Genomic DNA, 15000 nt, shown 5'->3' with positions numbered 1-15000 from the left:
ATTCCCTCGATCTGCAGAAGAGGACAGAGAAAGAGAGAGTGAGAGAGAGAGAATATCTACACATCCATTCTCACAACCATGCACACACACGAGAACAGGTGGATTTTCTGACACATACACACATGGTTAAACAGATACTCACATAGACATACACACACACTGACATATGCAGACATACACACATGAACACACGTACACATGAAGCCCTTCACATGCGTTCCCACACATACACAGTTACACACACACACACACACACACACCCACACACACACACACACACACACACACACACACACACACAAACACTTTTGTGCACACAAACAGACACATGCACTCTCTTTCACACACACACACATACACACACACACACGCCACACATGTACACACAGACTAGTACCCTTCAAACGCTCCCATTAGCCCACACCCAAATACCCTTGAAATGCTCCCATTGTCTGTAATGATGCAGTCAACCCTCAGAGCCCCAGGCCAAAGCCTGTCCACTCTGAGAATACCACTCCCTCAGCCTCCTATACACACACACACACACACACACACACACACACACACACACACACACACACACACACACACACACACACACACACACACACACACACACACAAAGAAATACACACACACACATACACACAGAAATGCACACACACAACACACACACGCTCACAGACACACACAGAAATACACACACACACACACAGTTACAATCACCTTCACTCTGTGTCACTATCTATCTTTCTCCATCTCTTTTTTTCTCCCCTTCTCCATATATCTATTTGTCTCATTCCATCTCTCTCTCTCTCTCTCTCAATTCAATTTCAATTTCAATTCAATTCAATGAGCTTTATTGGCATGACTGTAAGTGTTACAATGTTGCCAAAGCAGTAGTTACATCAAAAGAATTAGCAATTAATAGTAATAATAATAACAATTGACATGGACTATGGAGACATATAGTATACTTAGATTTGGAGTGGGCAGCCTACCTCACAACCATGCCCCCCCCCACACACACACACACACATATATCGACGCAGACATGAGTGCAGCTCACTCCATGTAGATTACGATTAAGTTCTATTTTTGTCGGCGCTGCTCAATAGAATCCATTGTTTATCGAATGCTCGTCAGTCAATTTCGACGAATGGCAAGTGATAAAAAGTGTCAGCCCACTCCTGCTCCTATGTGGAGCACTTTACAGTAATGCTGAACTAGCACACTAGTAAGTGTATTCATCATGCACCTTTTATAGACATCTCCCCACAAAGCTGCCAATGCCATTTAGCTGTACTCTCTTCTGAACTGAGTCATAAGAGCTATCTGTGAAATGCTCGTGCGAGATTTACGTCATTTCTAAGTCACTTTTATCATATTCATATCATGTCTGTAGCTAATCAATTCCTTTTAGAAAGTGAGGAGTTATAGTGGCAATCTGAAATGCATGTCATTCTCCATGGAAAAGGTTCTCCATCTCTAATATAATAGCACTTAACACCCGAGAGAGGGAAACCTAATCCTTTTTTCTTGCTGATGAGTTCTATTCATCAAATAAGTGTCCTTTTAGAGTGAGAATAAGAATAAGGCACATCACCATGCCTTTATTTCACCTTTGCATCTAACAAGACGCTATCCATTCTTATTATGCATGTGTGTGTGTGTGTGTGTGTGTGTGCGTGTGTGTGTGTGCGTGTGTGTGTGTGCGTGTGTGTGTGAGTGTGTATGGAGTGTGTGTGTGTATGTGTGTGTGTGCAGTTACTGTATCTCTCCATGTATCTTTTGTTCTAACCTTCTGAATATGAAATTGCCTCCTTTCATGTTCTCTCCTCTTCTCACCTCTGTTGCTTTTCTCCTCTTATCATTTAATGTTCTGTTTCACTCACTTCCTGTCTTTTATTTTCTTCTCTTTACATGTCTTCTCTCACCATTTCTCTGAATCCTTTGTCTTATCTTCACTTCTATTCTCTGGTCTACCTCCATTGTTCTAATCCCTCTATCCATCATCTTTTTTCACACTTTTATCATAATCGCATCCTTTCATCCCTTGTACTTCTTATTCCTTCCTTCCATTCTCTCCTCTTCTCTGCCTCTTCATTTCCCATATTCTCTACTCTTTCCCTTTTCTCCCCCCTCTCTCTCCTCTTCTCTTCTTTTCTCTGCATCATCCAGTGACTGTTAAACACAATCATGGCGTCATAACGCTTACGTTCTTACGTTACGTTCTGACACTGTACAGGACAAACTGAAGCCAGAGCATCAGCCCTCCCCATATACAAACACACACACACACACACACACACACTGTCACAGACATGCTTGTACCCAAAGCATGCATAGTAAACGGAAAATCTGCCAGGCCGGATCAGAATTCACTATTTACTTGGTAACCTCTACACCACTTCACTTGACACCTGACTGAGCATATGCTGTCCATTGGTCAGTGGTGTCCACTCTCCCCTTCCCCAGTCTTTGACCCTTTGGTCTGTGTGTGTGTGTGTGTGTGTGTGTGTCCCCCATGCAGAGGAGGCCAACGCCAGAGGACTGTCCATCCCCTGCCCGGAACGCTACAATAACTACTGCGTCCACGGAGACTGCCAGTACCCAAACAGCCTCTCACCTCCCACCTGCAGGTAAGGAGAGACGGAGTGACCACATGGGGGGGAGGGAGAGAATCAGACTATTATAATCTCACACATTCCAACTGCTGGATCTTTTTACAGTGACATTGAAAGGACCCATCCTATGTTTTCTGAATTGTCATCAATTTTCTGTCAAGAGTCAAGACCCAGGGCTATAATGTCATTTGTAATCTTTCTCTACATTTTGTACATGCAGTTAGTGTTAGTTTCTTTTTTTCTCTTTTTTCCTGTCGTGAGAAGATGTGTTTACACAACTGTGTTTGTTGTCACGGTCTGTGTTTGGGCATTATTCTATTACTTTCACGCCATTTGGATTCAAATTTGAGACCGAATGTGAGGTGACACATCTTTGGCAGCTGGTGTATGGGGTTGGTGCTCTGTGTGTGTGTGTCTGTGTGTATGTATGTGTATATACAGTGGTGTGTGTGTGTGTGTGTGTGTGTGTACATGCACGTAAAGGGGATAACCCTGCAGGTGTTCTCTCTATTAGTAACCCCCACAGAGCAGTTCTCTGACACAGATTGTAATTAAAGAAGAGGCATATTCCATCCCTCCCTCTCTCTTTCCTCTCACACTCACCATGTTCCCTCCATTCCTCTAGTCTTTGTAATTCACAGTGTTTGAAATGCATCCCTCTATCCTACCCTGTATAAGCCTGTGCCAGCATTGGGCAGTTTTTTTTAGCTTACTTTCCATGAGTCTTAGTCTAAACACACACACACACACACACACACATTTGGTGTGATTTGCAGTGCACTGTTGGTAGAATGTCTCCAATTGGAGTGTTTCTAAAACAATATGCTAAAACAGCATGGACTGAAATGCAAAAGCTACCAGACACTCTTTCTCTCTCATACATTGAGAGAGATAGAGAGGGAAAGAGAGGCAGAGAAAGAGAGAGAAAGAAGGCATTAAACTAATAGAATGAACAGAATGAATAGGCGGGGTGTAGGGTTTGTTGAAGTACAGCGTACGTAAACAGAGCCAGCGAGACAAAGATTTTAAAAGCTCTCTCATTTTATGTCTCTCATGAAGTCGGATTTCCTAGTTACTTCATCCACTTCACAGGTTCACACACACACACACACACACACACACACACACACACACACACACACACACACACACACACACACACACACACACACACACACACACACACACACACACACACACACACACACACACACACACACACACACACACACACACACACACACACACACACACACACACACACACACACACACACACACACACACACAGACTTTCACACATTACAGCACATAGCCATTACTCTGACTGCATGATGTCTAGTAGGACATCTGGATAGTTCACTTGCCTGCTTATTGAACTATACCCACCAAGTCATTATCTTTGTAACTAGTCACCTGTCATGTGTGTAACAAAACCATAAACCAATATGAAATTCAGCATTTTTAATATTGTGTAAATTATATTTTATTTAAAGTTGGACCTGTGTGTGTGTGGGTGTGTGTGTGTGTGTGTGTGTGTGTGTGTTCTCAGCTGTCACACAGGCTTCAGCGGACCACAGTGTGACACTAAAGAGTACAACGTGATGTATGTGGTGCCTGGTTCCGGAAAGGTCCGATATGTTCTCATAGCCTCCATCATCGGAGCCCTGCAGGTGGCCATCATCTGTCTGGTGGTGTTGTGTATTACACGGTGAGTAAAACACACACTCACACATACACACACACTCACACATATGCTCACATACACACATATGTGAGTCACGTTTAGACATACTCACAATCACAAACACACACACACACACACACTACTAATACTATTACTACTAATACATATGCACATGCAGACCACATGTCAGTTGTGGTGTAAGAGTCACCTTGTCAAGCACACCTACACACATGGAAATTGATACCCCACCCCGCATGAACACACAACAACAGGCTAACAACCATAATCAATCATGGTAAGTGTTATCACATGGGGTTATGATACACTGAGGAACTCCAATATATAGTATACAGTTATATTGGAGTGTTCTTTGATCATGTCCAATCAAAACCAGCTCTTGTCCATAATGTCTCTGGGCCTGTGCGTACCCAGAATGCAATCCTGATGGTTTTCTTTTCATTAAATTCAAGTGTATGGTTGCTAACCAGAGACTCCACTTTTAAGGTCCATTTCAACCAGCACCATATATTCCTGTAGTCATGACTGGAGCACAGGACAACTTGTATACAGTGTATCGTGTGTATAGTATAAACTCTATGTGTATTATGTATTTGGACTGTGAGAATGACATACGAAGTGCTCGGGTAGTTCTGCTCAGTTCGGCTCAGTCTCCCAAGCCCCAACCAGTGTGATGGGTTTCCATGGCAACTTCGGCTGTCTCTAGCACTGCAGTGGTCCCCCTCTGCTAATACTCCTAACCTGCTGAAGAAAGTTATGCGTTTTTCTCCAATTTCTCTGTCGGCCCATCTGGCTTTTTGTTTGTCTGTCTGTCTTATCTATCTATCTATCTATCTGTCTGTCTACCTGCCTGTCTGTCTGTCTGTTTATCTACCTCACTGTCTAACTGTCTGTCCTTGCTATGACATAATACTGGTATGGAAGCTAAATCCTAGACATAGATGTCCACTTTAAAAACATATACACAGAGGTAGGAGTATATGAGTTTCATATAATTCATTTTTTTTTATCTTGTGGTGTCGCACAGTACGTTGAGTACCTCCCACCTTGATTGGCCAAATGACTGATCACACTCTCATAGGAATTACACATGAATGTGAAATAGGCCATCTATTTTCTTTTCACACCCACACACTCACATAAACACACAGCCATTTACATAATGATTGGCAGGTGGAGAAATGTCATGATTGGAATGAAATGAGTGAGAGACACACACACAGCACACACACCTGCTCTGACCTTTCGAGAACACACACACACACACCTTCTTCTTTAAACAGACCCCAATCCCTCTTCCCCAAACATGCACACACACCACAACATTCCCCCAATCCCAAATTCCTCCACCAACACAACTGTCCCCAAACCTTCCTCCACCTCCATTCTGTGAAAGGCTCTCTTTTCAGGATCTTCATCCTCACATTCCCCCCTAATTACAACCCTCTCCCCTCCTCTCCTCTAACATGACACAACCCCCCCCCCCCTTAATTTCCCCCATTATCTCTACTCTCCCTCCACTCAACACCGCCCCCGCCCCTGCACACACACATACACATACACACACAAACACACTGTTCGCTGTGCTCTGTACCTGTCAGGTGGAGGCTGGTTCCCCTCTCCTCGCCTTTCCCCGGTGCCGCTCAGTAACAATGCACTCTGGGAATGTTCAGGAGGCAGAGAGACACAGCAGAGCAGCACAGGCTCACATTAACCATGTGTGTGTTTCTAGGAGAAAGTGTGTGTGTGTGTGAGTGTGTGTGTGTGTGATAGTGAGGATGTGGGTGACATGTTTGTGTGTGTGTGTGTGTGTGTGTGTTTGTTTGTGGTGCAGGGACCACTGTGTCATTATGGCTTTTTGGCCTGCTTGTGTTTCTAAGATGATTAAAAACTTCCAGGTAGAGGGTTAGTCACACACTCACATACCCCCCCCCCCCCCCCCCACCCTTCCCCAATACACACACTAACAGGCGACACACACAAACTCCATCTCTTAAGTGAGCCCTGCACTCTGACTGGCAGCTTGGATCAAATTAAAGCAAGACCTTTCTGCCCCACAACAAACATGTATCAACACAGACTCCAGTGTGTGTGTGTGTGTGTGTGTGTGTGTGTGTATGGAGCGAGAGTCAGCTGTGTCATTTTGGATGCTTGGCTTGCCCATGTCTCTGAGGATGATAAAAGACACCCTGGAAGAGAGTGTCACATGCTGGGACACTCACACACCTAACCACAAACACACATTCACTCATAAGCACTCAAACATAAACGCACCTTACTGCCCACTCACCCAGTGGCGCACACACACACACACACACTTTCTCTCTCTCTCTCTTTCCTGGAAGTGAGCACTTGTGTTTTGAGTCCTATTCCATGATTGGCAGAACAGATCAAATTAAAGCAGGACCTTTCTGCCCCCTAAAAAGGCAAGCATCCCGACAGACCTGCCTGAGTCTGAGTGTGTGTGTGTGTGTGTGTTTCTGAGCTGCAGGCACAATCTGACCTATGCAAAACATGACATTTAAATAAAGTTGCTAATAGAGAAATAATAAAAATGTGTGAGGAACAGCTGGGCCGAGGATCCATTTCCTCCCTACAGACCTCAGTGTGTGTGTGTGTGTGTGTGTACAGTATGTGTGTATGTGTACAGTATGTGCGTGTGTTTGTGCAAGAGAAAAGAGAGAGCAAGAGTGAGTGTGTGTGTGTTTGTGTGTCTGTATGTGTGAGTGAGCGAGAGACAGGGAGAGAGAGAGAGAGTGCGGGTAGGTGGTGTAAGTGTGGGCTTTAGTGGATAAAAAAGGTACTTTTAATGAGTGTTGTGATTCAAACACTTGCCAGATATCCTGAAGCTATCCTTCTCATCTCCGTGCTGAGGAATCCATAGATGGCTCTCTAGCGAATCACCGCTCAGTACCTTTTTGGACTTTTAGATTGTCTCAGGGACCTTGTGCCTCCGCAATCATTTGTTTGCCTCTTCAAATTACTGACTAAAATTCAGACTTGGGGAACAAATGCAAAGACGCCAATGGAACGCAAGCCTAAGGGAGACACTTAGAACGGATAGAGGTTTAGGGCAGCTGACAGTGCTGTCAAAAAGTGTTATTACTGTATAGCCAAACTGATAATGATACTGATGCGTCCATGCTTCAATAAAGATGTATCGCAGAGAATTTTATAAAGGCTGCATAATCTTAAATCGATTTGTTGTTTGATGGGTTATCTGTTTGTTTCTAAGGCCTAGCTTTGCTCGATTGTTAGCCCTTTCTGTCCAAATTGTTGTCCAATAAAGTGAGGCAGAGCATTGAATTGTCGCCGAGCTGGATGGTGATTGGCTGTCTCTCTGTGATTGTTGTCGTTATGACAGGAAGTGCCCGCGGACCAACAGGATAGCGCGTCAGAAGCAGAACGTCCCACACTACAACTCAGAAAACACCTTGCGCGCCTCCACTCGACTCATCTGAAACACTCTCTCTCTCACACACACTCACACACATACACTAAGACACAGACACACACACACCACACATCAAAATCACAGATGCACACACATATGTGATAGTGACGTAGGAGTGGTCACACATACACACCCTTACAGAATTATGGGATATAGATTAGAAAGGGGTTGTGACCACAACATCTCAACAAGTTTGAGACTACATGTGACTGGTTGAATGTGCTGTCAGTCCCCCATTCCCTTCTTTGTATTGGTGAATCAGAGCGAGATGGAGGCGGGGCTTATGTGTGGTGGTGGTGGGATGGTCTTGCTCTTCGGTCTTAGCCCCTCCCTCCTCTCTTTCTATCCAATAGCAGCACACGTAGGAAGAGGAGGAGGCGAGGTCTGGCCATGCAGCCCACCCCGCTGAACCAATGGGAGGAGGGGGTGAAAGAGACACCCCCAGTCACGCCCGCTGCCCCCACCCCGGGTCAGGACCCCCTGGTCGGACAGTTTTCGGGAGGGGGAGGGGAGGTGGACGAGTCCCACGGACCCCCACGTGTTGCCTTGCATTTGTGGTATACGACACCAATGAAGACTGGAGCCTAAGGATTACACTCTGTTTGATTATGTATCAATATATTTACAGATAGTTTAACATTGTTGTGATGGTTCCTTTCTTTTTTTTCTGTAAATGTAAATAAATAATTTATATCACATGATGGGTGTCGTCTCTTGGATGAAATGGTTGGACTGGCGTTTCGTTAGGTATTGACAACTGGCAAACAGAAGTTCTGACAGTGATTTACTGTATACAGACCTGATTACACTCAAGAGTATTACTGCTGAATTGCAAATAACAAGAATCATAAAGACTGAAAATATATAAAGGCTCTGTTAACTTCCACAAAATACTCCTCTGCTAGTGCAGGAAATCTGTGGGAGAATAATTTGTAGCAGAAAATATTACTCCAGCATCATAAAAAAAATAAACCAGTTTCTCAACATCATAGTTCTGTGAAATGAACTGCTTTCATCTGCACTTGATATCAACATTATATTTGATTCTACATTCTTAACTGATATTTACATTAGATTCTATTTCAATCTATATCAATTTGAGTAGTGTAAGTCCCACACTTCAATAATACACACCTTGCATACATCTAGTCTAGTGTCTGATGTGTGTAGTGTCAATGCTTGGGTCTCTCCACCATAAACATTTACTGTAATTTAGGTTCATTTTGAAATGGTTCTGAGCGCTCCCTCTTATAAATTAAATTCACCATTGATTCTTAATTATTTACTGCAAAGCACTGTTGGTATTACTTAGTATCCATGAGGCATTACAAACACATACAAGGTTCTAAAGAGTTCATAACGGTACATAATCACTGTCATAAGTGATTCTATAGAAGCTATGACTGCAGTTGCAGGGCATCGTGATGTTTTAGTATCTAGTAGATGTTTTAGTATTTAGTAACTTAGAGCTTGAAGTATCAGAATGGATAATAAAGCTTATTTTACCTCTTACAGGTGGGAATATAGAATAAGAATAAGAAAGGTCTTTATTGTCATTGTCACAGGTACAACGAAATTTGAAGTGCTTTCCCGTCAGTCATCATTCATGAGTATAAAAATATAATTTAAAAAAGAATTACAATGGTCACAATGGCACTGGTGACGTCTTTGCCTTGTCGAAGGCTGCTTAGTTACCAAATACTCTTTATGGAGCCATATGTAACCCTGTACAAGCCGTCATGATAGTTGTATAGAGCTTATACTCTATCATCATGCTATATGAGTGCAGTCGTGTCGAAGTGGAAGTCGTGTCGTATTAAAAGTTATATAGACTCATGTCATATGCTAGAGTGCATTATAAATATTTAGTATAAATTAAGAAGTATTAATAAGTATTCATACATTTGTGTTTATAATTATTAATGTATACTGAGTGTAAGTTAAATATTCATGTACTTTTTCCAGTTTATTTTATTCGATTCTACCCTACGTGATGATCTCCAGAATAGGAATACTACTGAGCGGAGTGACTCAGCTAGGGTCTATAGCCATAAGTCTACCCTTGGCACCGTGACCATCTTGAGCACCCCGTCTCCTGCCAACGCGAACACCCCACCCTGCCCAGCGTCTGGCCTTCTTCCCGTCCCTCTCTAATTATCACCCAGCATCTCGGGCAGCTCCGCACCTGTGAGCGCAGGAAGACTGCCAGCATGGCTGGCTGGCATGCACGCTGAGCCTCATGGGAGTTGTAGGCGGATGGATGGAGCACGACGCCCGGCGGTCGATGCATGCTGCTCCTCGCATTTGTTACCTCCACCGATCGATCGATGGAGCCGCACGAGCCGGCTGCTGAGCCAGTGGCGGAGGAAGCAGCAGCAGCAGCAGCAGAGGGCCTGTAGCCCTGGAGTGAGATCCCTGTCTGGGGGGGCACACCAAACACCACAGAGCTGTCAGAGAGAATCAGGGGCAACACACACTGTCTGGGATGTGTGTGTGTGTGTGGGGGGGGGGGGATATGTGTGTACACAACAGAGAGAAAAGGTGTGTGTGTGTGTTGGGGGGGGGTATGTGTGTGTACAACAGAGAGAAAGGGGTGTGTGTGTGTGTGTGTGTAAGAGAGAGAGAGCGCATGTGTGTGTCTGTTTGAGAGTGTGTGTACTATAAGCGGGAGCTGGCACCATCCTTCTGTCTGAACTGACAAGGAAAGGAGAAGGTGAATCTGAGCCAACATCTTCAACACTCTACAGAAGGGGTCTGTGTGTGTGTATGTAGTTAAACAATTCTTTATTGCAGTAGAGCGTTTTCATATAAATAAAAATATAACAATATGTGGCCTGAAGAACAATATGACCTTTGCGAGTCTGAGATTTATATAATGCAACCATGGGAAAGACTGGAATAGCTCCCCCGACTTCAAGCGCCCTCCGAAAATAAACACATCGCATCCCTGTGCAAGTAATCTATTAGGATGTGACAAATCGACTCATTATGTGTGGGAGTTTTCAACAATTGCTTTTTGTAGTCTGAGACACTAGAGATTTACTCTTTGGAGCTTTTCTACATTAGTCAAGCATCTCAACAAAATAATTACAGTCCAGACTAAAGCATGACATTTTCGGAGGTGTTTCCTTGGGCCCTTAGAAACTATAATTGGAATGGATGCCACTTCACTGGGGCTTCACTGTGCTAATATCAGGCCACATTTATCAAAGGAACTGCCTGGAGAGCTCAGTGGAAATAAACGATATGAATATTTTTAAATAATAAAATAATCAAATCAAGACAAAAACAATCAAATATTTAAGTTTGAGGTTGGTCTAGAATAACCTATAGAAAATGAATAAACTTTCACACATCATCAGTAGTCTTTCTCTAGACAGCAAATTATACTGCATATTATACTGAATATTTGAACATAGAGCCTATATAAAATATTGCATAACTAGAACTAACATAAATATATAAATGAGAATAAGAGAATTATAGAACATGGCCAAATGTTAAATGTCTGGTGTGTATGAATGTGTGCATGTGTGTATGAATGTGTGACCGTGTGTGTCTGCGTGCATGTGTGTATGTGTGTGTGTGAGACTGTGTGTGTGTGTGTGTGTGTGTGTGTGTGTGTGTGTGTGTGTGTGTGTGTGTGTGTGTGTGTCCATGTGACTGGGCTGCGGTTTCCATATGGGTGTTAGAGATTCAAGCAGAAGCCAGGACTGGCTGAATTATTTACTTTCCTTTGAGCCTCTCCTGCTCGCCCTGCCCTGCCCTGCCCTCATCTGCTCTGCTCTGCTGCGCCTGCCGCCTTTCTGCTTGTTTGCCCCCTTAATGCGCTCCCTCCCTCCCTCATCCTCTCCCAGGACCGCAGGCGTCCTCCCGTGATGCTGGCCGGCCGGCTGGCCTGCCAGAGCCGCGGCTCTTCCCAGCGCTGGTGCCTCCTGCACTGCTGTTGATGTGATCTCTGAGGGCCAGCGCCCGAGCCTGTGCCCAGACCCGATCCAGCAGTGGAGCTCGTTTGGGGCCTCCCCCCGGCATGTCAAGTTTTGGCATTGCCTGGCACTGCCAGCCTACATCCAGCAAAGTGAGTTTGTGAAAGCTGTGTGGTGGCAACACAAGGCGACGGATAATTAGTGCTGAACGGCATGTCTTCTGGACTGGTGCGTTACAAATAAATGCTCCTCACCACACGGGGGCAGTAGAGGTCTTCAGACAAGTGAAGTCAACGTTGTCATGAATTGTATGGGCTGGGTCAAGGTCCCTTTAGGAGGCCAAACTTTCTGTCTTCATGGGACATACAGCTGCAATGTTCCATATTAGAACCCGCATCACATGGTATTCAGGATAAGAACATTTCATGTCATCTCCCCAAAGGAGGTTGCATATGCATATGACCAAGATAGCTGTATGCATGAGGGAATCATAGAACTTTATTTGTGGATTAACAGATGCAGGTAGTTATATGAGCATGCATACACACAAATCCAACAACACTCAACATAGTGTCCAACAACACACCCTCACACACACACACACACACACACACACACACACACACACAGCCTAGGCACATCAAGGAAACTCTAAATCTTTAAGCTACCAAGAACCTCTCAAACAGCCATGGACAATGACGGTGGACATGTGCTTTTTGAATGGGTATCTCTGTGGCAGCATGCTGTTGGCATCATAATCCTTCTGTCAGCTCAGCTCACCCAGATGTTTATCCCATGTAAACATCACTTCCTGGAGTCCGTGGCACTCTGCATGCTGGGTAACTGAATCATGCCCAGTGCCACACCAGACCACTCCAGATGGCAGCACAGCTCTTATCCGGATCCGGTCGGAATCTGGCCCTGGTCTGGCTCACACCCGGCAGCGGGAAGGTGTCCTGTTCAAGCTCCCACGCGCCAAATGACGTCCGTGATGAGAATTCCAGCGGAATTCCAGAGGGGTCGTCAGGATGGGAGTTCCCAGACGAAGCTGAGCTGAGAACGTCGGAGCACTTCCCGCCTCGTTTGGCGTTCCGCCTGTGGAATGCCGCCGTTTGTTATGATTCCGCTCCTTCGTCGTTGCTATAGCACTGTGGGATTTTGTGGAACAGCAGGAGGGGAATGTTGAGGATGAATTAGAGACGACCAATGACCACCACGCTTAAACCATCATCCTTTAATTACCCTCTCTTCTCCTCTGATTCAACATCTACATTATATTCACATTTAGTCATCTGGCAGACGCTTTCATCAAAAAACACTAAGCCTGCATGCTAGATACAATGCAAGCCAATAGCAGATCCAGGGAAAAAATAATTGAAAGCAAAGTGGCGGAACATAAAGACACTTCATTTCACAGAACAGGAGGTGCCAGACAACAAAAAAAAAACTTTTTTTAGCAGCTTTGCATACAAGCATCTCCCAAATGAATACACATAAATGTAAACACAGTCTGCGAAGCATGTGGAGTTGTTTTGTGGGAACATATGAGAACATCGAAGCCCTTTAAACAAATCCAACAGAGCTGCCTGCGCTCTAACATCACAGTTCTGGACAGCAGCAGTGACAGAGTGGGGACAGACAGAAAACTGGGATGAATCCTTAACATCAGAGAGGGCTTGGGTTGCCATACAGCATTAATAATAACACTTATACATATCAAAACACATCAATAACCTATGAAGGCTAAGGCCTGGAGAGTGTTGGAATCCAACCCTGACATGTATGAAAACCCTGGGAGTCACAGATGACGTAACTTAAAGCACCCACTATATGGCGTAACCCTTCTTACTGAGGCCCTCCTGACACAAGCAGGTACGGTGTGTGCCAAGGGGAGGGGGTTGAATTTCCCCTTGGGGATCAATAAAGTATCTATCTATCTATCTATCTATCTATCTATCTATCTATCTATCTATCTATCTATCTAGTGTGGGGAGTGGGGTGCAGGGGATCCCCCCTTGGAAATGTTCCAGGAGACTACTCCTGTCAAGTGGTGTCGGTCAGGCATCTCTCTTGCTGGTGTTCGCTTTCATGCATACACACACACACACACACACACACACACACACACACACAGACAGACACACACACACACACACACACACACACACACACACACACACACACACACACACACGTACACATACCTGCCTAGTGGTGTCGGTCAGAGATCTCTCTTCCTGGTGTTCCCCTCTTGACACACACACACACACAGAGAGAGAGAGAGAGAGAGAGAGAGAGAGAAAGAGAAGCACACACATGGCCATACACACATTCTCACAAACATAGACAGAGTCACACACATACACACCTGTCTAGTGGTGTCGGTCGGCGATCTCTCTTCCTAGTGTTCCTCCTCCAGGGTAAACAGCTTCTCTCCCAGCACCCATGCCTCTGAGAGAGATCACAGGACGGAGAGGAGAGGAGGAAACGAGAAGAGAAGAGAGGAGAAGAGAAGAGAAGAGAGGAGAAGAGAGGAGAAGAGAGGAGAGGAGAGGAGGAGAGAGGAGAGGAGGAGAAGAGAAGAGAGGAGAGGAGAGGAGGAAACGAGAAGAGAAGAGAGGAGAGACTTTGACTTTATAATAAATCAAAAGTAAACCATCAAGAAGTACAAGAAGTAAAAACAACTTCAATCACAAAACCCCAACTGCCCGTCCCATACACAGACACAGACACAGACACACACACAGACACACACACACACACACACAAACACACACACACACACACAAAACAAAAATGCAAACCCCAACTGAAAACACAGCAGGTACTGTATCAGTCAACCTCAATCCATTTGTGTAGTCAGAGGAGAGATAAGATCAAAAGAGGGGAGGAGAGCAGAACACACATCAGAAGAGGAGAAGAGAAGAGATATGACTTCAGGGAGAGTGGAGGAAAAGAAACAGAGAAAGCAGGAGTGTAGAGGGGAAGAAGAAGAGATGAGAAAAGCAGAGAAGAGAAGAGCAAAGGGCAACTAAGTCAGAAGAAGAACTTTCAGGGGAGAGTCAGAGTGAATTATTTATTGTCGCAATGCAAACAGAGAAGATAGGGGGATAGAGAATCATTAGAGAAAGAGAGAGAGGGAGGGAGAGAGAGAGGGATTGAGAGAGAAGAGGGGCGATGGAGAATCATTAGAGAAAGAGAGAGAGAAAGAGAGAGGGAAACTCATTATTTATGATGTATCAATAATGCAGGGCAGTTTCATCCTCTGCCTCACCTGCACTAAAGGACA

General features: G+C 44.6%; 1 protein-coding gene across 1 annotated transcript in view; it reads left to right on the top strand.

Moving 5' to 3' along the window:
- The window catches only part of tmeff2b (transmembrane protein with EGF-like and two follistatin-like domains 2b), a 58808-nt gene extending 50603 nt beyond the window's left edge, over nucleotides 1–8205 (top strand). Inside the window, exons 7-9 of the mRNA XM_076302666.1 lie at nucleotides 2534–2642; nucleotides 4179–4337; nucleotides 7696–8205. Of these exons, the coding sequence (XP_076158781.1) occupies nucleotides 2534–2642; nucleotides 4179–4337; nucleotides 7696–7792 (365 nt within the window). The 3' untranslated portion in view covers nucleotides 7793–8205. The remainder of the gene's footprint in view (nucleotides 1–2533; nucleotides 2643–4178; nucleotides 4338–7695) is intronic.
- Nucleotides 8206–15000: the final 6795 nt, after the last annotated feature.

Source organism: Alosa pseudoharengus, unplaced genomic scaffold (assembly GCF_046254945.1).
Source record: "Alosa pseudoharengus isolate Yale_2024_CS ecotype anadromous, Long Island Sound unplaced genomic scaffold, YU_APseudo_1.1 YU_APseudo_1.1_scf_24, whole genome shotgun sequence".
Taxonomy (NCBI): Eukaryota; Metazoa; Chordata; class Actinopteri; order Clupeiformes; family Clupeidae; genus Alosa; species Alosa pseudoharengus.
Note: the sequence above shows the minus strand (reverse complement) of the source record. Positions and strands in the feature narration are given on the sequence as shown.